A 20967-nucleotide genomic window follows, 5' to 3' on the forward strand; every position below is an offset into this window, starting at 1 on the left:
AATCATAGGGGAACATGATGGATACTTCTGCTCCTTTGTCCTGGCAAGGGCTGTGCCTTTGACTATGAGTCCCAGCCACTCACATCACGAATTTCCTGACTGGTGCCCACAGGCGAGTGGCTCTGAGTGTGTAAAATGCCCCGAGAGAGGTGCAGATGGCAGGACATCAGAGCAACAATGCTGTAATTCCCCTTATCTGCCTGCAGCATGGCCATCTCAAGTGCCTCTTGGGACGCCTTTGCAGCTCCCTCCCCAGCTCCTCTCCCAGCAGCTGCCCTGAGGCTTTGCAGCCTGGCCCCTGCTTCCCCATCCCAGTCTCAGAATGTTCCTCTTTCCTCCGGCTGGAGAGGGACCGGCTCTGCCGTGCATTGCTGCCAGATCAAAGCACTGCCTTGATCCCTTGATGGCAGCTATAATCTGACCCACGTTATTCTTTTTCCTATTCGTTGGGCTTTCTAACGCCTTCGTTTCAGTCCTTAGAAAATAAATAAATAAATAAATATATATTGTAGACGTCCTCCCCAGACCACCTCTTGGACATTGTAGCTATGTCCAGACCTTTTCCCTGGCTAGACACATTAATTCAGGAGCTGCCTTGGTGGGAGACCGGTTCAAGTCCCAACATTGAATGCAAGCACAGCAATATTTGTTATCTTCATGACAGGGCTGTTTCTTTAGACCTCACTTGAATATGTTTTCTCCTGATTTTTTTTGTTTCTGATAATTTGAGCAAACAGTTCAGTCAGATGCTTTTCCCTACTCTTTTTTTATCAGCCTTGTAGAGTTTATGGGCAGGACATCAGCTGGAAGGGCTTCATCATGCCCTTGTCCTGCATGTCCACAGCAGAGTCAAGGTCAACCCAAGCTTGGAGTCTGCTACCACAGACTGCTCTCAAGTGACATCCCTGAGCTGGGACCTTCACCTTCCATCACACAGTTGTCACTGCCCAAAAATGTTTGTCCCACACACCTTTCCTTGGCCCCCTTCCTGCTGCTCTTCCTGCAGGTTCTCAGGCCCATGCTGACCCAAGTTCAAGATGTGACTTTTCCTGCTGCACAGGTCCTCCAGCCGAGCACTTGCAAAGCAATACAGACATCAGATCAAAGGATGCTTCCAAGTGCTTCCCAGGTGGTGGGAACAAGGAACTCTGCTTCAGGGAGCAACACTTCTGATGCTTGTGTGCCTGCACAGCTCAGGTGAGTGGCAAATGCCTCTTGGCTCTGCAGGGGCTGATATTTTCCTCCTGCAGTCCATCTCAGTGATGCCATGGTGGATGCTGTGCCCTCAAACCAACCCTGACATCCCTCCCTGTAAGCTGGCACTAGTACCTTGGCATTTACTCTGCAAGCTAGACCCCTCTCCAACTTGTATCTTTTGGGGTCTCTCTGTGAAGGGGCACATGAACCTGCAGTGAATTGCCAAGGCAGAGCATTAAACCCTTTTCCCCGCCCCTCCTGTCAGAGCTTTCACTCCTCTCTCCGCCCGGCACTGAGCTGAGCAGCTCTGCCCACCCAGGACTGTCAGAGGTGTGCAAAGTGCTCCTGCTGTTGGCAGATCTGCAGATCCTTCTGGACATGGGGGGAAGGGGGGCTAGGAAAATGTCAGCTCATCATTTTCAGTGAGCGGGAGTGGTGTTCTGGTAAGAGGGAGCGGGGTGGTGCGAGCCTCAGCGCGGGCCTGCTGGATCAATACGGAGATCAGAGGCTCGGGTGGATGTCGGAGCTTGTGATGACTGAGCAGATATTGGACCACGGAGCTCTCTCTGGTCATGCCCCCAGGGGCTGTGATGTTTGCAGGCCTCAGGAGGCAAGCAGTGCATTGGGCAGCCTTTACCTGAGATGGGGGGTGGCAAGGGGAAAGATTGTCACCAGGGGATGGCCAGCCTGAAATTGAGAGGTTAAAGGCAGCTCTGTAGGTGAGAAGAGTAGAACCAAAAACCAAACAGCTGCCCTCAGCTCTGTCTGTGGTCAGGAGCTGCTCAGGCATTCCCTAGCCCTGCTGTTTTGTCTGGGATGAGTGCTTTGGTAGCAACTTGTGTCCCCATGCAGAGGGCAGCTGGGATGGGGCAAGTATGGGAGCTCTCTGCAGAGGAACTTGGGTTTAGTTTTGGCTGAGTGCATCCCATGGAATTTCTGGAGGCTCCCAAAGGCCAGAGGAAACCCAGCCCCTGAGCCCCTGTGGGCAGAGCTCTCACAGGAAACACTGATTTCATTCTTCATGGAGATGCTTCTTGAAAGAGCAATTTGCCAGCGTCCCTCACAGCAATAATGGCAAGGCCTCTGCTCAAGATACCATCTCTGTGCTCTGACAGCCCCATCACTCATGCCCTGCTCCTGCCTCCCTCTTCCAGAGGGACAGGAGTGAGGGATGGAGGCAGGGCTGGAAGCAGGAATTACGTGTTCCCACCATGGGCAGGTCCCAACTACTCTCATCATCTTTTGGGTCTTGGTGTGCAAATGGCAGTGCTGTCCTTGCTGGGCATCATCTCCTCTCTGTCCATGCCCAGGTGAGAGGTGCTGGGTTTGAGCAGGGGAAGCAGGACCAGAGGCCACCCAGCTCTGGTGCTGGGTGAAGGGTGGTGCTTCATCTGCCCTCTGTGGCAGCGATTTTGCTGTCACTGCAGTCTCTTCTTCTAGTGAACTCACCAATCCCCCTGGCAGCCAGCACCAGCAAGAATGAACAACCCCTGTGTTTCTTTCTCCTTCCCACCTTCCCCTTGCCCTCGGGCACCCAGCTGGATGCTCTGCTTGTGCCATTTCCCCTGTTTTGCCTGACCATGTTTCCTCTATGAGAGCAGATTTATCTATTAGTGACAGAGGAAGACGTGGCTTGGCACAAATCTTTCTCATCAGCTGCTGAAGCAGGGCCTGCCTGACACCAGGTGGCAGAGTGGGGTGGAAAAGTCATGGGGGTGGGTGGGCTCCTGTATCCCCCACACCCAGGACAGCCGACCTGAAACCTCCCCAACTTTCTGTGGGTTAAACCATGGCTTTGCAAACAGAGGGCTAAGCTGATAACGGGATTGCAGTTGAAAACCTCTCTGACTGTGTGTGTGCTTTGTTAGCAGTTGTACTCTGCTCCAGGCCAAGGCGTGACCCCATGCCCTGTGGGACAGGGGAGCTGGATGCTCATGTGTGCAGCCCTGGCCAGCAGTGCCACCCTGGCACCTCCAGGTGACCGTGGCTTCCTCCAGGTCCCAGCACTGATCTGCCCCAAAGAGAGTCTTGCTGTGTTGCAGGACTGCAATGGGTCCCCAAGGTGGGTGTGTGCCCCCTGAATGTGTCCCCACCTGTGACTTACCCTGTGGTGACATGCCAGGGTGTGCTGATGGCCACACACTGGTTTCATAGGTGATGGTGTGGTTGATGTCAAGTGCCATGAGGAGTCTGTGACCTTGCACCAGCTCCAGTGTAAAGGAAGCCCTGGTGTCATCCTGGGCACTGGTTTTGGGGGTAGTGTTACATCCTTGATCCCTGTGCTGCTGGGGGATGAGCCCACACACTGACTGGGCATTGTGGGGTGCCTGGTGCTCCCCATGGGCAGGGGAATATGACATCAGTGTCTTATGCAGTCTGGTCACAGGGCTGAGCCATGAGGATGGCATCTCTCTGATACAGGTGGGGAAACTGAGGCAGGGAGTAGAAAATATGCCTGAGTATTTTCCTCTCTGGTGCCTCTGGGTGGGAGAGGGAATCTGCAAAATTCTCCCTGTGCTCCTCTTTCTTACAGTGCCAGACACTCCAGTGACCTCTTTTGTTCCAGGTGTTTCACTGTGGTAGTTCAGAAGAGGTGGGGCTCAGGGAGAAAGCAGCCCTTCCACCTCGATATTTCCTCTCTAGCCCAATACACCTGCTTCCCCTGGGAAGTCCAGGCAGAAGCAACCCTCGTGAAGCTGCCTGGTATCCAGAAGACCCCGTGGGAGCAGGACTGATGCCCCAGAATGAGCAGCCCCTTGCACATATCACTGCCATTCCCAGGACTTCTGATGTGGCTGGGCAGCAGTGGGTGATGACTTGCCCAAGCAGGAACGCTGCCTGTGTCCCACTGGGACAGGCTCCCTGCAGAGGGACATGGGTGCATGAATCCCAGTCCCAAATCCTCTCAGTGTGGTGAAGTTTTATTCCCTCTTTCCCTCTAAATCCTGTTGCCCCTTCTGGAGCAGGATGATTCTGGGTGTGTAACGGAGTCTGGAGGTGTTGGCTCAGCCAGTGCTGTCTCTCATGCAAAGCTCTGTGCCTGGCAGAAGTAGACCCTTGAAATATGTGGGGTCCTACACCTATAATTCCTCCTTTGCCCATGCTCCTGCCTGCAGCACCATCCCTTTATTGCTGTGTCTCTGTGCAGAGGAGCAGAGACATGAAACTATTGGGGAGAGGAAAAAAAAAAAAAAGGCATGCAGAAAAGTGCTGTGGAAAAGCAGAGCAAATTAAGCAGAGCTCTGATCTGCTTGGGTTTGTGCTTGCCAAAAATGCACCATGCATCTTAATTCGCTCTGCTGTTCAGCTCACACTCACTGCTCTCCTGATGCCATTTCGGCGCTCTGAGCTCAGCCTTTTCAACACTTCAGTCTTCCTCTTTCAGGATTTTTTTTTTTTTTTTGCATGTCTGATTGCAGAATCTGCTGCAGGAGGAAAGGGGGAAGCCGGGGAGGGAGGATGGGAGCCCCGAACCCGGGTGCTCCTGCCTGTGATTCCCGGCAGCCGCTTTGGTCCCCAATGCATTTTTTAGGGGCTGGGGGGATGCATCATTTCTAGAAAGTCCTTCCTGGGTGCTCTTCAGTCGCTTTTTTCACACCCAGCCGTCTGAGCTGCCTCTTGCTAGGATCCTCCAAAGAAGAAAAAAAAAATTAAATTGCTGTAATCCATACTGGCTTCTATTCTCTTCCAGTTCAGTTTAATCTCCCTTTCCTCTCCACCCTTATGTCCGGGTTGGGGGAGGAGGGGGAGAAACCCACCCAGCAACGATGGGAAGGCAGCATCGTCCTCCAAAGGAGCTTGAGAAAGCAGGAGCCGAGCCAGAGCCCCTCTGCTCTCCCCCACGACAAATTTAACCCCAGCTTCAACTTTTCCTCTGCTCCCGGGGCTGAGCTGGGCTCCAGCAGTGGGGTTTTTCCCCTCTCTCCCCCCCTCTCCTACTACAGTGATTTTAGCGGAGAGGGAGGGGGGTGGGGAGTCCTTTTTATTGCGGAGCCCGGTTCTCTTTGCAAGCCTTCCTCCTCCTCCTCTTCCTTCTCCTTCTCCTCCTCCTCCTCCCCTGCTTTTTGTGCCCGCCGCAGCAGGGCTGGCCAGGCCGGGGGAGGGAAGAGATGGGAAGGGGAGATCGCCCCCTCCTCTCCCTCTCTCTCTGTTTTTTTTGCAGGTGTGTCAATTTTAATTCTGCCCAGTAGGTGGGACTTGGTGACTTTCGCACCGTTTTTGTTATTTATTTATTTCCCCGGCTGCTTCTCTCCCTCCCTTCCTCCCCTCCCATCCCTCCCTCCCTAGCCTCCCGTTGCGATCCTCCGGAGCGGCTGCGGGAGCGGCGGGCGGCCGGGCCGGCATGCATCCATCCCCGCCCGCGGCCGCGGCCGCTGCCCTAGCGGGAATTACAGCCTCTCCCAGCCAGCTGCCAGCATGATTTCATCTGCTGGAGGATTTTTGCAGCTGATCGCTTGAGGTTTTGTTGTTGTTGTTGTTTTTTTTTTCTTTTTTTTTCCTCCCTCTGTCTTTGTTTCCTTCCCCCTTTCCCCCCCTTCCCCTCCCTCCATCCCCCCTTTCCTCCTCCTCCTCTTTTTTAGAAGCAGCAATCGGAGATGGATGTCTCTCTTTGCCCTACCAAGTGCACTTTCTGGAGGGTATTTTTGCTCTGGAGCATTTGGGGAGACTATCTGCTTTCGGTGCTGGCTTGCCCTGCTAATTGTCTTTGCAGCAAGACAGACATCAATTGCAAGAAGCCGGATGATGGGAACCTATTCCCTCTCTTGGAAGGGCAGGATTCAGGCAGCAGCAATGGCAACACAAGCATCAATATCACGGACATCTCAAGGAACATCACTTCCATGTAAGTGGGGGTCCCCCAGGGCTCCCCCTCCCGCGGCAGGGTGCGGGCTGGGCTGCCCGTGCGGGGCTCAGGTGCCCCCGGTACCGCTGCACTGTCTGGGCTCAGCCCGACTCCCCGGGCAGAGGATGCAAATCTGGCTTTTGCCTTACCCCATTCCCCCCCCTCCCCCCCCCCAAAAAAAAAAAAAAAAATAAAAAGCCCAGCAACAGTTTGGCCAAGGCTTAAGAGGAATAAAGTAAATGAGATCTGATTCCTTAGCAGGAGACAGAGCAGCAGGCAAAGATGCTAAAGCTGCTGCTTTCTTTAACTGTTTGCTTCTGCAAGGGGAACGGGGACGCCACGGCCATACACCGCCACATATTTACCGAAATTGGGCAAGAAAAGCAAGTTCTGAGCTGTTTTTATTTTCTTGAGACTTTGTATCCAGTTAAAATGTCATTATTTTTTACATCCCCACATCAGAAAATGCTCCCTTCCCTGCCCTGGTGGAGCGTATCTGGGGATCTGCGGATTCACATTTTTAAGAGGAGGGGGAAAAAAATGGGACAGTGAGATGTCCCTCAAGTAGCTCATTTAATTCACATTGTTATAATTTTTTAACTCGTCGTGGTGCCGTGATAGGATTTGTGCGTTTTAGGTTCGGGGTGGTGGCAGTGGGGAGAAGCATCGGAGCAGCGAGATATTTTTAGTTGAGCACTTTGCGTTTGTTTGCATGCTTGTTTATCTGGAAAATCAACTTGAAGTTGCATTATCCTTGTTTGGAGAGGCAGTTAACAAAGCCCATGTTAATCTCATCAGTGTGGAGTTGAGAAAGGAATATATTTCCTTCTCCTGAATCCATCATGCTCTGTGCGTGTGTGAAAAAAAAAAAAATCCTCATTGCTTCCAATCTCTGCTCTTTATTTTCCAGTACATTTTTGGGTGAGATGAACTCTGAGCCATTTCATTATTCTAATGCTAATTGAAATGTGAGCATTTAGGGAAATATAGCCCCCAGAGCAAGTTGCCAGTGGGAGTTGAGCAGAGAAGAGGTGGAATCCTTTATTCTGGCAGTTAAATGCAGCAAGGTTTGAAATGAGTAATGGAGGGTTATTTATTTATTTATTTTCCCCTCGATGGCACGGTTTCATGGAGGGAGAGGGCTTTGGGTCTCTTCCTGAGGCTGTTTTATTTGGTCACAGTGCAATTGCAGCAGAGCCATGGAGTAATTGCAGTGCCTCTCTCGCAGCTCTGCTCATCACCTTTGCTGGGTAAAGATGAAGGGAGCTGCTTTCCCTGCTTGCTTACAGGTTCATGCAATGCCCAAGCAGGTTTTCAGCAGGTCACTGACCCTGAATCCACAGCCCTGCCTTCCCCTTCCCAGAAAACCTCCATAAAAACAGCAGGAATGGGGAAAGTAAATGGAGGGAGCTAATGCAACACTCCCCCTTCCAATTGCCCCATATTTATCCTGCGTCGTGGTGCTGGAGTCTTTTCCCTGTGATGCTGGAGGGAGGAGGGTGATGCTGGGGAAGTCGGAGAAACTCGTGTTTTTTTCCCTGTGCTCGCTGTTTGTTGTGGTTTAGTTTTAACCCTTTGGGGGCCGGGGAGCAGCAGGAGAGGCGGGGAAGGGTTTGGAAGCCACCAGCGTGAGCGACCGTGCGTTGTCAGATGCACAGACATCTGAACTGCTGTGAGAGGTAGTATTACACGAGTGCTTTGTGCCCAGAAAATGTCTTTACTGCTTTGAAAATGAAAAATGCTGATAAGCAGTCCATAAAAAGGGGTGGGGGAAAAAAAAAAACCCAACAAATGGACAACTCCAGAAACAGATATTGGGTATTTTTTTTGGAAAGGTGCTTCTCTTAAGTTGGGGAAGGAGAAGAAGGTGCCAGTTTTTGCTGGAATTTGTATGCTTCTCTTCTTCACACTGAGCAAAGCACATTTCTTCACCCCCAGCATCATTGCTGGACCCTTGCCTCCCTTTTTGGGCTTGGAAGGGCTGAGGCACAGGGCGGAGGTGAACCCCAAAACACTCTCAGGGGCTGAGACTGGGCATGAATTGAAACTTTCCACAAGGGGCTGTGCTTACTAGGAAGGCAGTGGTGGTTTATAGGGGATTCTTATGGGAGCAGAGGGTTGATTTATGTGGCAGGGATGCTCCCCAGCAAAAGGGTCACTGCTGGGAGCCAGAGTTGAGCCACATTCATGCTCTTGTGCAGGAGGCATCAGGTCCTGCACCCTTTCAGGCTGATGTCAGGCCTCTCCTTGCCAGCCCTGACATCATGGGTGTTGGGGTGAGGGTGCCTAGAAGCCCAGGCTGGTCATCGCTGAATCACTCCTGGCATGTGAGCGTGATTCAGCTGGGCAAGGAGCAGTGTTTTCCCCCTGCTTGCCATCCTCACAGGGGACTTGGCCTCGTTAGGCAGCTTGTGGGCAGCCAGTGGGCAAAAGCACCTTCTCCCACTGGGCTGGGGGTGAGCAGGGGAGGCTCAATCCTGTCCCAGTGTCTGAGGGATGCAGTTCCCCAGCTGGAACCTCCCCACAGGCCCTGGGGAAGGTGGTGGTTGCTGCTCCATCTTGTTGCTGGCGAAAAAGCAAATGGAGTGTGGGGTGGTGAAACAACCCTGTGACCAGGCAGAGCCTTATTCACATCCAAGAGAGCTCAGCTTCCAAATCAGGGCTTGAGTGTTGTTGATGAAAGACTGCCAGAGCCTGTTCAGAGAGCTGTCTAAAAAAAACCAGTATGAGTAGTCTTGCAGGGCTTGTCCATGTTATCCCCCTGAGTGAGGGCAAGACCCCTCCATGGCAGCCCACTCCAACCCAACACTGGGGGCTGAGCTGTCAGGAACTTTGGGTTATATCACTTCTCAGTGTCTCATGAGGACAACAGAAGAAGAACAGGGGACACCCAGCCTGTAGTGCTGCCCAAGGAGGATGGTGGGACAGGCCAGGCCTGTGTGGTACCCCACCATCGAGCCTCCTGTTGCACCCTTCAAAGGAATGGCCTTTGCTTCAATTGCTGGTGCTTCTGGCTTCTCACACATCCTCCTTTTGGTAAAAGTCAGGAGTTGGTGGCTCCTGCCCTGGATGGACTGAAGGGGACAGTAACACACAACCTTCTTGCAAATCCAGGTGGTGTCAGGTCAGTAGTGATGCAGGGGAAAGGCAGGAGGCTTCTGCCCTGAGATGGACGAGGAGGAGATCGGGTTGGCTGATGCTCCTCTGCCCTTTTCCAGCATTCCCAGAAACTTACCTGATTTTGGGTTGCCTCCCTGGATATGCGACCCTGCCCACAGATCCCCGTGAGAGCTGCCAGCAGCCTTGTCTAGCCAGAGAGCCAGCTTGGATCTGGCTGACACAACTCCACTTTGGAGTCATGCTCTGTACTTCCCCCTCCCAGTTTCAGGAGAGGTCACCATGGGGTTGAGGTACGTCCATGCCATCACTTTTCCTGCGCAGCTGGGTGGCCTTTGCTGTGTCCCCAGCCAGCTGTGACTTAAAAATTCTCAATCTTCCCCCAACCCATCCTCACTCCTGTGACATGGGGCTTTACTCATTGCGAGATGCACAGGCAGAACTTTGATCCCGGAGTTCCTGTGGCACAGAACCACTTCTGCCCCACGTGCTGAGCAGCCAGGCGTGTTTGTCACGGCGGGTCCCCAGCCCTGGCACGGCCGGGGGCTGGCTGGCACACGGGGCTCTCTGTCGGGGTGACGGCGGGTGCCACGTGCCGGGGCGCCGGGCCGGGGGCTCACCCCGCTGGCAGCGTGGGCAGCGCCTGCGTGCGCCGGCACGGTGCGTGCGTGGGGAAGGACAGACGGAGGAGTTTGCCATCTGGGCCTCCCTACTTCTCAGCTGTTGCTATGGCACTGCGGAGATGCTGCTAGGCAGGCGGTGGTGGCCTGCGTGTGTCACCCCTGGGCTCCCTCGAGGTAGGGAGATGTCCCTGCTGTATAAAGCCTCACTCTTTACCCAGCCTCACCAGGGGAGAATGGGGGTTCTTGTGGTAAAATACACGTGATGGACGGTGGATATTCAGGGTGTATTTGTGGAGCTTGTAGCTGCTGTCAACAAGGTGAGATGAATTCAGAGCAACCCCAGAGGAGGTGGCTTATCGTGGAGCACAGTGGGATGCAGGATTTTTGGGTCTCGCTAGCAGGGGCAAGAGGAAGCCTCTTGCTCTCCTCCATACACAAGAAGAACATCTTCATCCTTTCCTATCGGGCTGTCCCAGAAGTCTGTGGCAGCATCTGCTCCATCCCGTGGGCCTGGCCGGGGGTGGGAGAGCCACGTCAGCGCTGGGAGCTGTGGGGGAGCAGCAGCACAGCCCCCACTCGCTGCGAGGGAGCTGGGAGCATGTGGAGAGGGGGAGAGCGAGGGGGTGCTGGGAGCAGCAGCACCCCTTCCCTGCTGGTGAGGGGAGAGCTGAGGCACAGGGAATGCTCCTGTGTGCCCATGTCTGGGAAGGAGGCAGGAAAGAAAGGGCATGCTTCTTCCTGGAAGGGCTGGAGGGAGCAGAACTTGCTTTGGTGACCCAAACAACCATGTGAAAGGCTCCTGTGATGGTCAAATTATTGACTGCTCTGCTTCAGACAACAGGCACAAACTTTTCTCCTTTCTGAATCAGCCACGTTGTGCCCAGTGTGCCTCGTGTACTACTACTCTCCAGAGATGAAGGGCTCTGCATTCTCAAAGCCTCCCATCTCCTGGTCCCAGGGGCTTTGGCTGCTCCATAGACCATCAAAAAGGTCCCTAATTCAATCCATCTTGGATTTGCAGGGTTCTTGTTCATACAGAGCATCTATTCTGAAGGATGTTAGGATTGGGGAGTGCAGCACCAAGCTTTGAGGACAGAAAAGGGTGTAGAGATATTTGGGACAAAGAGTTGGGCTGAGATACGTCGTCTTGATCGTCTAGAGGTGATTTAAGCGAGGAGCACTGATCTGTATCCTCCCCCTTTCCTGTGGGCTGGCTGTTGGCTCCTTGCCCTGCTCTTACAGTCTTTCCCTCTGCTGACCAATCCTGGAGAGAGGCACTTTCCGGGCACAGGTGATGTTAGGTATTTCTTCAGGAAGGAGACAGTTTTGGTGCTGGCCAGCACTTCCCAGACATTTTCTGAGCCAAATATGGGTCCTGAACTGCTGGCCTAACAGGAGGATCTGGTGGTCCAGGTGATTTCAGGATGACATCTCTCACGTCCTCATGTCCTGCAGGTTTTGGGGAGGTCTAAATTGGTTCTGACTGATGGATTTTCTCCTTGTAATTGGAGAGGTGAGACAGAGGTGTTTCAGGTCCAGGACAGATGTTTAAAGGGAGGAAGAAGAGACTGAGGAAGGAGCTGCCTTGTTGTCCTTGGAGGCTCAGAGGGGTGCTGCCTCTGTCTAAGGGCTTTTGTAGAGCTCAGTCAGGAAAAGCTTTCTGGGTCTGCTTTTTATTAGCTCACCTCTGTGAAGAAAAGCACCATCGTGTGCTTCAGCATGAGGCTGCTTGAGGTCTCCCAGAGCCCTGTGACCATCCACGCACCAGCAATGCTGGGCCCTCTCAGTGAACCCCCAAACAGTCCCTGAGATGTCCCATGGGATCACCTTTGGGGAACCCTGCAGGCAGATTGAGCTTGGTGATGCCTCCCAGTGTCACACCAGCTTGTTCTGCTCAGTGAAGAGCCCCTGTTTGGTGTTGTCCAGGAGTTTATGGCTGGATTTGGTCCACCCCATTTAGGGGACTGCTGACAAGTGGGAAATAAACCAAGCCCCAAGCCTGCCAGGCTTCCAAAAGAGTGTTACTAGCGCTTGTAACTCGGAGTGTTATTACCAGGCACTGTGGAATAGCAGTAGTTCAGTGTTTCCTGCAGAGGGGGCTTCGACAGGTGGTGTAGGTGCTATCTAAGCAGATGTGTTTGACAGTAGCCTGTGGGGTCTGCTCTCCCCCAAATCCTCTTGCTCTCCCCTCTTCACCAAGGGGTGCACACCAAAGCTGTCATCGAGGACGTGCTGTGGACGAGTTCTTTGCTCAGAAGCTGCGCTTTTTGCCGTGGCTGGATATCGCAGCGCTTTGTGCCCACATGAGGAGATGAGGTTCAGCAGCTCGCTCACCTCTTGTGGTTCTCCAGGTTCCTGAGAACCACGCATGCAGCACCAGGACCACGGCTGCACCGGGCTGTCCCCTCATCTCCCAAACAGGAGACGCTCCGGACTGAGGCTGGTGGTGCAGGAGCTCTGGCAAACGAGCGGCGCCGTGGATGCTCCACAGTTCCCGGCCGAACCTCTATCCTGTGCCCCGCTGGGGCGGCCGGAGCCCGGCTCAGCCGCGGCTCCTCTGCCCGGCTCATCCTGGCTCGTCCGCTCCGCTGTTCCCGTCTGAAGGTGGCTGTGCCGCTAGAGGGCAAGCGGCAGCGCCAGACAGCCCGGCTCCGGGCTCCGGGCTCCGGGATGCGGGATGCGGGGTGCGGGATGCGGGATGCGGGATGCGGGATGCGGGATGCGGGATGCGCGGACACGGAGCCGCACGGGAGCGCCGGGGCTGCGGGGGCTCGGGGAGCAGGTCACCGCCAGCTCGCTGCCACACTGAAAGGCTTTGCTCTGGGTGCCCGTGCTGCTGGACCCCTCCTGGGCTCTCACCTGCTCACTAACTCGGCATCCCCGTTCCTGTGTGGTGTAGGATGGTCCCCCTATGACCCCAGCGGGTTGCTGGGTCATGGCTTTGTTCTCTGTGCTGCCGCGGGAGATTGTGGTCAGTGCACCCCCACCTACCCGCTGCTCTTCCACCAGTGCTGCAAGATACAGCCCCAGCCCATCTGCGAATTGAGGTGGTTTGCAGTTTTTGGATGGCATTGGCCCAGTCAAAGCGGGTGCAGTGACAGGGTGTTGCTGGGCAGGCAGTGTCTGATCGGGGTCATGACCTACCCTGTGTGACCAGCTTCTGGCTGTGGTCCTACCAGGAAGCCCCCAATAGGTCTGTCCACTGATGGGGAAACTGAGGCACAGAGCAGTGGTGGAGCTGGCCTACAAGAAGCAGGGTGAGGATGGAGATCCTTTAGACCAGCATTGGCCAGGGTTTAGGGGTGGGCCAAGCATGGAGAGAGGGCCATAATAAAACAATAAATGAGGCTGTTCTATTGGTCTTATTGTGTTTAGCAGATATGAGAGAGCTCCATGGAGAAATCCTGGAGGTGGAGACCAGAGGGCACAGGCTGAGAGCTGTCTCTGAGGGCCTTCAGAGTAGTTAAAATGTTCTTTGCTCCTTTGATTAAAACTCTGCTGCACAGGCTGGATGGAGGTCAGAGAGTTAAAAAGAACACATGTCCTTCTCCAAGGGAGGAAGGCTGAGAAGAGCCTGACGTGAGACAGAACAGGGGTGAGTGAAGGCAGGAATCTGGCTTTGACCCTGTAACATCCTCCATGTGCAGCTCCTGGGATTATCTCATTTTCCCTGGCAGCTGGGCCAAAGAGGGAACGGTTATTTCCCTGCTGGCTATTGCCAAGGGCTACCAGCATGATGGAAAGGCTGTGACACCCTGTGGTCCTGCAGTGCAACAGCAAATGGACCCCCAGCATCATGGCAGAGGCAACCTTTGGGTGGATGTGCCTTTGGGAGTGGGTAATAGATCATGGGTTAGAGCCATGGTACTGCTCAGGGCCTGGGCTTCACTTCAGTTGAAGAAAAGGGGACTAAAACCTCTCTGAAGTCCCCTTGGAACGCTGCACTGGAATCAGTGCCCAGCTCACAGGGCCACTCCATCAATCTTGCTGGGCTGTGTCCTTGGGTATCCCCATCCCCCAGGTACCACATGGTTTCCAGACCCCAAAGAACTGGGGGGGGGTCTTCCCCGTTCCCCTCTGTGCGAGACCTTGCTTGTCTGGAAGGGTGGCACCAGGAAAATATGTGCTGCATTTTTAGCTTGTTTTCATGTGCTGTAGCAGTTGCGGAGCTGAAGGAGAAGCCAGAGCCATGTGTACAGCCAGCTTTCCTTCAGCTGCCACACAGTGTTTTGGTATGGTGGATAATGGAGCCTGGTAGTGACCGTGTCCTTCCTGTACCTGAATGTGACATCACCCCCAGCTTCTGTCTGCCTAAATAAAAACTGTCTTCTTAATTAAAAACAAAATTCCCAGCAGTGGAGCAGAGAGGTCAGGCAGGATTACCAAGAGAGTTTGATAGCACATGTGACACTCGAGGTGCTTATTCTTGACTACAGTGCTTGTTAAAGTGACAACTACATCGTCTTGGGATCCCAAGGAAGGATGCAGGGAGGGGCTGAGCCAAGTGCTACCCCCCATGCAGCCTCCTGCCTGCAGCTCTCCTACAGCTCTGTGCTGAGCTCAGTTGTGCTGGGAAGGGGATAGGGCACTGGAGCCTCTGCTGGCAGTTCTGCACTACCCCTGGGGGACTGAGTAGTGGGTAGGAGCAAATGTGAGCATGGTGAAGTCCTCATTCTTCTGGGTTGTGCAAGGCTGTCCCTTTAATAGCTCTCACCAGGAGGTTCCCACTAGGAAATGTTAATGTGAAAATGCTCAAACAGATGCTGGGAATCTGAGTGCTGCTGAGGATCCTGCTCAGGGTCTTCCCAGGATAAATTAGGAATAAGAATGCTCAGCCGAGCTCCAGAAATGCCAGGCTCTAACTTCTGACCCTGCCAGGACATGAAGCCACATGAGGGAGATCTTGGGTGCCTGCAGCTGCTGACTTTCCTTCTGCTCCTGGAGCAGCTTTGGACTCATCCTCCCTCCCATGCTCTCCGTGGAAATGCTGTGCAGTGACCTGGGCTGGGAACAAGGAGTCCTGGCCCTCCAGTCCGTGATCCAGCTGTGCAAATGCTCCCTTGGGCTGCCTGCCCTCCTCCTGCCTGCTCCTAATCCAGGCACACAAGGCCAGCTTGGGCATCCCTTGTGTCCCTCCCAGTACAGATGGGATTGCCTGTGACTTGTGTGGCAGGAAAAATCTCTCTTGTCCCCAAAACTCTTTCCTCCAGGATGTGGATGGGTGTTCCTGGGGCAGTGAGGTGGATTCTGGCTTTCTCTGTCTCATGCCTTGCCTGTGCTCTCCCAGCCAAAATATAAACCCAGGAAAAGCAAGGTGAAAGCCCCCAAGACACTTGGTGGCTGCTGCTGAGCAGCCTGTGAAGCAAACAAAGTTCAGTGGGACACAGGGTCAAGGATGCTCTGTGTTCCCAGCTCCCCGGCCTGCTGAGAACATCCTCCTGGGGCTCTCTTTGTGCCTCTTCAGAGAAGCTGAATCTTACTGGGGACTATTTCCTCTTTTGAGCCTCACATGGGCTCTGGACACATCGCCAGTTCGCCACTTCCAGCCTCACAGGCGGATGCTGAAGGGTGTCCATGGGAGCATCAAAGCAAAGCCTGAGCCCGAGGAATGTGGGCAGGGCACCGCTCAGTGCAGGGATGATGGCTGGGCAGGGAGGGGCAACAAGGAGCTCTGCAGGGCTGGCACTGTGGGGGTTAATGGCAAGGTGCAGGATACAGCTGGAGGATTTGGGAGAGGCAGAGCCTACTGAGGCTGAAGAGGTATCAGGTGGAAGAGCTGAGCTGTGGATGTGGAGAGATGTCGGGGGTTGTGTGTGAGGGAGGCAGCAGTTGCTGCTCCTTGCAAGATGCTGCATGTTGGTTTTGAGGAGAGGAGCTGGAACAGGGATGCTCTCAGGTAAGAGGCTGCGTGGGTTGCCTGTTCTGGCTCTGGGAGGTTGGGAGGGATGTGAGTGTCTGTAGCTGGTTGCTGGAGCAGCCCTGGCTGCCAGTGTGGTGCTGGACTGTGCTGATGTGTGTTGGTGTCTGTGTATCCCCAGCCCTTTGTGGGTTCATCCTCTGGCCCTTGGCTCCTTGCTTGTAGCTGAGATCCCATCCCAGGGCTAAAAGGAACAGCTGTGGACACCCCTGCCTTGAAATCCTCCTCTCTGTGCCTTGTCCTGCCTGTGCTCTCCTCCAGGACCTGATGGTTGAGGTGTCTGATGTTCCCAGCCTGGAGTTGCCAATATGCCCTTTCTTCCAAAAGGAATGCTGGTGGGATCCTTAAGCTTGCCCCAGGCTTGTCCCCAGACCCAGGCTGAGTGCCTAGCACCCAGAATGTCCTGGCCCCCAAGGGAAGGATCCCTGCCTTCCAAAAGGCACGGGTAGCATAGATTTATTTTTTTGGAGATTTAATTAGCATCTTTAAATATTAAATAGTAAACAAACTGCATCTAGTGGGATCAACGTTTACAGGCAGGGGTTTTTATTTTTTTTTTCTTCTCTCTGGGACATGTACTTGTTTTTTAAGTGTTTGGGGAGGAGCAGCTGTGTGTGGGCTCTGGTTGATGAGTGAGGGATGGACCCACAGCGCTGCTGGTGAAGGAGGGGGAGAAGACATAGATGAAGGGGCAGGAGGGCTTGGGAAAAACGGGGCAGAGAAGAGGGGGTGTGTGCCTGGAGCATCGGTGTTGGGGAATTGCAGAGCCAAGTGCTGGATTGTGGCATTTCATGCAGGATGTGTCATTTGTTCCTGCCCAGGCACGTGGAAGGGGACAGGCAGGAGATGGAAGCTCCTGCCTCAGCACAGCTAATTGCAATCAAAAGGTGGTGGTCCCTGTAAGGGGAGGTGGTTTGCAGCTGATCTGCATCCTATTATCTCTGCAAATGGAGGCCTGCCTGGTAGCAGATTACACTGGGGGTTATTTATTGGCAAAGCACTGTACAGTTTTAATTTTTCCTTTTTGCTTATTCAGGCTTTAGCTCCAGAGGAAAATAGCCTGGGGTGGCTTTGAAATGGATTCTCTCTGCCCCATTAACTTATTCAGTGAGTTTAATGGGCCTTTTTTTCTCTGAGCCTTGAAGCCATCATTAAAAGGCAGAGATTTATAAAAGCAAAGATACTCCTGAGCTTTAGTCAAACTTTGGGTGAGTGGGAGGGGGGAAATGGTGTTGCTGCTGTCTGTGGTCCCGGTATTGCTATTGTGCCTCTCTGGATAAGGGGACCAGCTTGTTTGGGATGCTGCCCATGTATCTCTGCTGAGGATCTGTGGGGTCAGCTGGGTTGTGGGTGAATCCTCACCTGCAAATGGTGGGATGTTATCTGGGCTCCTACACATTGGGATGTTGCCCATTGTGACCTGTCTGAGCTGCAAAGCTGCATCTCTCCAGGCTGAAAGAGAGGAACTTCTCTTGCTTTGTGTAGGCTGCTCACAACTTTATTTTCACATCTTTTATGCCAGGGCTAGGCAGGGCTCGTTACTTTCATGGGTGTCTGTGGTCAGTGCTTAGAGCTGTTCCCCTCCATCCCTCTCTCTGCTAGTGGCATAAGTCTAATTGCACTCCTGTGCTTGGCAGCCCAGTGCTGCAAGAGGTTGGGGTTTGCAATCTTGCAGGGATTGCATTTGTGTAGCATGTGGCCTCCTGGATCTGTTATAAAATAGGAGAGTGTCTGGAGAATGAGACTGAGATAAAATGTCTGAGTGAATTTCCCCTTGTTTTGACTCTTCTAGGATCAACCTCTTAGCTTCTTGTTTTGCAAGCCTGTTTTTGAGGAGTAAATGTAGGAGCATTCAAGGTGTGGGTTGGCATGTCACCTGAGGGCACCCTCCTTCTGGCATGGCTGAGGCTTTGCTCCCCAGGCCACGATGTGCTGCAAATGCCACTTCTGGAGGGGCAGTCTGTGCCTTATACCACTGACAGGAAGCAGTGGCAGGGAAGAGCTGGGGGCAGCAGGATGTGTGTCCTGGCTCACTCTTGGACATTAAGTTGAGCTGTCACCTCCTGGGCTGACAGAGACCAATCAAGGTGTGCAAAGTGATGATGTCGCAACATGCTGGAGTTGCTGTGCTTTTTCTATATATTTCTTTCTATATACAACTTTTCCTATATATTTATTTACTTTTCTTGCTTGACATGCAGTGTGAGCAGGCCAGGTGTAACCCTTGTGTCTCTATGCCCAGCCTGGCACCTGTCAACTCAGGACAGCCAAGGTTGGGAGATTTGTGATAGCTGGAGACCCAAACATCCTGTCAGCCCTTGCATTTTGCACTGTGTACTTGAAGAGCGTGTCCCTCACCAGCCCTGCATCAATTCAGGACTCGGGGCAAGATGCTGTGCAGGGAAAGGACCTGCTTGCCCAAAGTGATGTGCTCAAGGTCACACGTGTGGGGCTGACCTCAACCCCTGTCTCCTGCTGGGTGCCAGAAGCAGCTGGAAAATGGGACTGGAGAGTGGGTGAAGTGACTCACGTGTGTCTGTGCTGGTGGCCCTGGGGCTGGCTCACCACCCCCACCACGAGGTGGAGACACAGCAGACCATGACCCTACCTGCCTGCCACCAGCCTGGCAGCTCTGTCCCTTGGCAGGGGGAGAAACCAGGGAGTGACTGTGGGGCTTGCCAGGAGGAAGGAAGGGTCCCCAGATCCAGGAGGAGATGTCTGAGGGTTTGTTTGTAGCCTGCCACAAGGCACTGACCACCAAGGCTGCCCTTGGAACACTGCCCCAGGGCAGTGATGGGACAAGGATGCACTGGAGTGACCCAGAGGTTGTTGTGGCCAAGCAGAAACCAGCTTCAGCATGCAGCCATGCTGGGATAAGGATGGTTCACCATGATGGCCTGTCTGTGACCTCCAGAATAAGGGGGAGGCTCCTTGGAGATCCATCAGCTCCCACATCCCTCCACAGGTCACAGCGGTCAGGGGAAGGAGATGCTTATTTCCTCATCAGGACCCATAAAATGCACTTCTCCCCGCCCCTGTAAATCCTTGCCTCCCCTGTGCTACCTGCTGTGCAAATTGCTGCTGACCCTGTAAATCACCCTCTGCTTTGCTCTGCCTCCCCTGAATCCAGCACTTCCTTGTAAATCCTCTGTCCCCATTAGTTTTCCACTGCTGACCCCCTTGCTCTGCCTGTGCTGTAAATCCTGAGCCCTGGTGAGGCTGGGGGAATGGGTGGGGTGATGGAGGGCAGGACGGGTTAATCCTTCCCACCAGCTCCTTCAGGGCTCACTTGCCAGTGGGAGCTGGTGGAGGACATTTTGCCTGGCTGCCTTGCTGGGAAGGTCATCCTTGTGCTGCAAGCAGGGCTGGGCTGTCATCTTCAGTGGAGCTGCAGCCAGTTGGCTGCAAACTGGAGAGTGTTGGTATCCCAGCCCTCAGCAGGGCTCTTGGGGATGGCTGCTTGTTCAGGACACATTTCTGACATGTAAAAATAGCTGGAGTAAAGAGAAAATCTCATTTTATCCCTTGAGTGCTTGGGGTCATGCCATGGCTTAGCTTTACTGTGCCCCTATGTAATCTGCCTTCAGTGGGCACTGAAGGAGCTGCGGGCAAGAGGTCCCTTGCGTAATGGATAATTGTCACCTGGGCTTCTGCTGGTTGTTGATGCCCTCTTTCTGAGTCTTGAGTTGCTGGGATGACCCTGCTGTGTTTTTTTTTCTCCTGAAACAGCACACAGGATCTGAGGCAAAGGGTCTGACAGATACCTGACCTGATGGAGGTGTGGGAAGCCAAACATTAGCTCAGTGCCATGACCTGGGTGTGCTATGATGTGGGAAAGGCTGTGTCTGGAGCTCATGGCTAGTCCTTGATACAGGCTGGAAGTGCTGGGGCTGGCTGGGGTGTCCCAAGGGTGTGCAGGCAGCTGGCACCAGGCAGGTTTATTTGGTGTACAGATTACTGAGCCTTTCTAAGCCCTGGTGAGCAGAAAGTGGTGACACTCCAACACAGCTGCCTTTTTCCTTCTAATGAGCTGGAGTGAGTGATACCCTGAAATGCAGGAGCAGCTCTGCCCTGCTCCCACTGAGGTCAGTGGAGCACAGAGCAGTGGATGCACAGTCAGAGTTAGGATGGGGTCACCCATGGGAGGGTTTTGGGATGGTGCTGTCTGAAAAGCTGCTGTGTGAGCACAGGAATTAGAACCTCTGCTTGGCTCGCTGTGGAAGAAAACCCTGCAAGAGATCTGAGTGCCTTGTGATGTGACTTTCTGAGTAGCTCAGTCCTGAAGGTGTGAGTGGGAAGCTGGGGTAGCAGCCTAGAGCAGGGGAGTGCAGCCTTTCCTCACCTTTCTCTGCAAGTCCCAGGCCTGGAGGAGCTCCTCAACTGCCTGAGTGGTTCAGGGTTTGGTTTGCAGAAATGCTGGCCCTGACCCAGCATGGATTGTGTGTGCCCCCTGGAAAGACACTGACCTGTGTCACTTGTGGCTCAGCTCTCCCTGATCACCCCGAGTGTGTCTGCCAGAAAATTTACAAGAAAAACATGGAGATGCTCAGGATGGCTGATTCAGGAATTAATATTAACTGTTGGTGATGTTCTGCAATGGACCTGGGCTTGACCCAGCTGGGTGTTTCCTTTAGACCTTTCTCCTGCTGCCAAACATTTTTTTTTTATTAGTTTTTCTCCTGTATCTTGTGTCTGAGCTGTGTATTAACACTGGGCTTATGTTGCTGCTGTGCTCTGCCTTTGGGAGGAGGATGGAGGAGATGATGTGTTTGGTGGGAGCACAGGGATGCTAAACAGCAGTGGGAAAGGCAGGGGGCAGCGGAGGAGAGCATAGGCAGATTTTCCAAATCCGTATAAATAGCAAAAATAAATTTCCAGCAAACGCTTCCAGTCCTGCAGTATTAAGAAAGTGAAGCACTAGAGGATAAGGAAAGCATGAGCAATAACAGCAGGGATTTAGAAAGAATAAATCTTGCCAGACAAACCTGATTGCTTTTTCTTTTTGATGGAATCACAAAATTAGTGTCTGAGCAGAACGTGGAAATCCTAATATATTTGGATTTAGCAAAGCATTTGATATAGTGTCTCACCAAATCTTACTCTCAAAATTAGTTCAGTTTGCCTTGGATACCACGCTGCCAAATGGACTGAGAACTGGCTTAGGGCCCTAAACCAACAGTGATGGGCTGTGTTTGGGGAGAGGGGGAGCTGTGGGAGCAGAGCTACAACCTGGCTATTCTCACTGAAAAAACTGCAAAGCAAAACAACAG

The 20967-nt window shown here is 53.4% G+C and overlaps 1 protein-coding gene across 4 annotated transcripts in view; it reads left to right on the plus strand.

Annotated features, from left to right (window-relative positions):
• The first annotated feature begins 5319 nt into the window (after positions 1-5319).
• The window catches only part of NTRK3 (neurotrophic receptor tyrosine kinase 3), a 205137-nt gene continuing 189489 nt past the window's right edge, over positions 5320-20967 (plus strand). For all 4 annotated transcript variants that reach the window (XM_062501233.1, XM_062501234.1, XM_062501235.1 and 1 more), the window contains exon 1: positions 5320-6040. In XM_062501233.1, coding sequence (XP_062357217.1) covers positions 5793-6040 — 248 coding nt within the window. In that variant the 5' untranslated portion in view covers positions 5320-5792. The remainder of the gene's footprint in view (positions 6041-20967) is intronic.

This window comes from Cinclus cinclus, chromosome 13 (assembly GCF_963662255.1).
Source record: "Cinclus cinclus chromosome 13, bCinCin1.1, whole genome shotgun sequence".
Taxonomy (NCBI): Eukaryota; Metazoa; Chordata; class Aves; order Passeriformes; family Cinclidae; genus Cinclus; species Cinclus cinclus.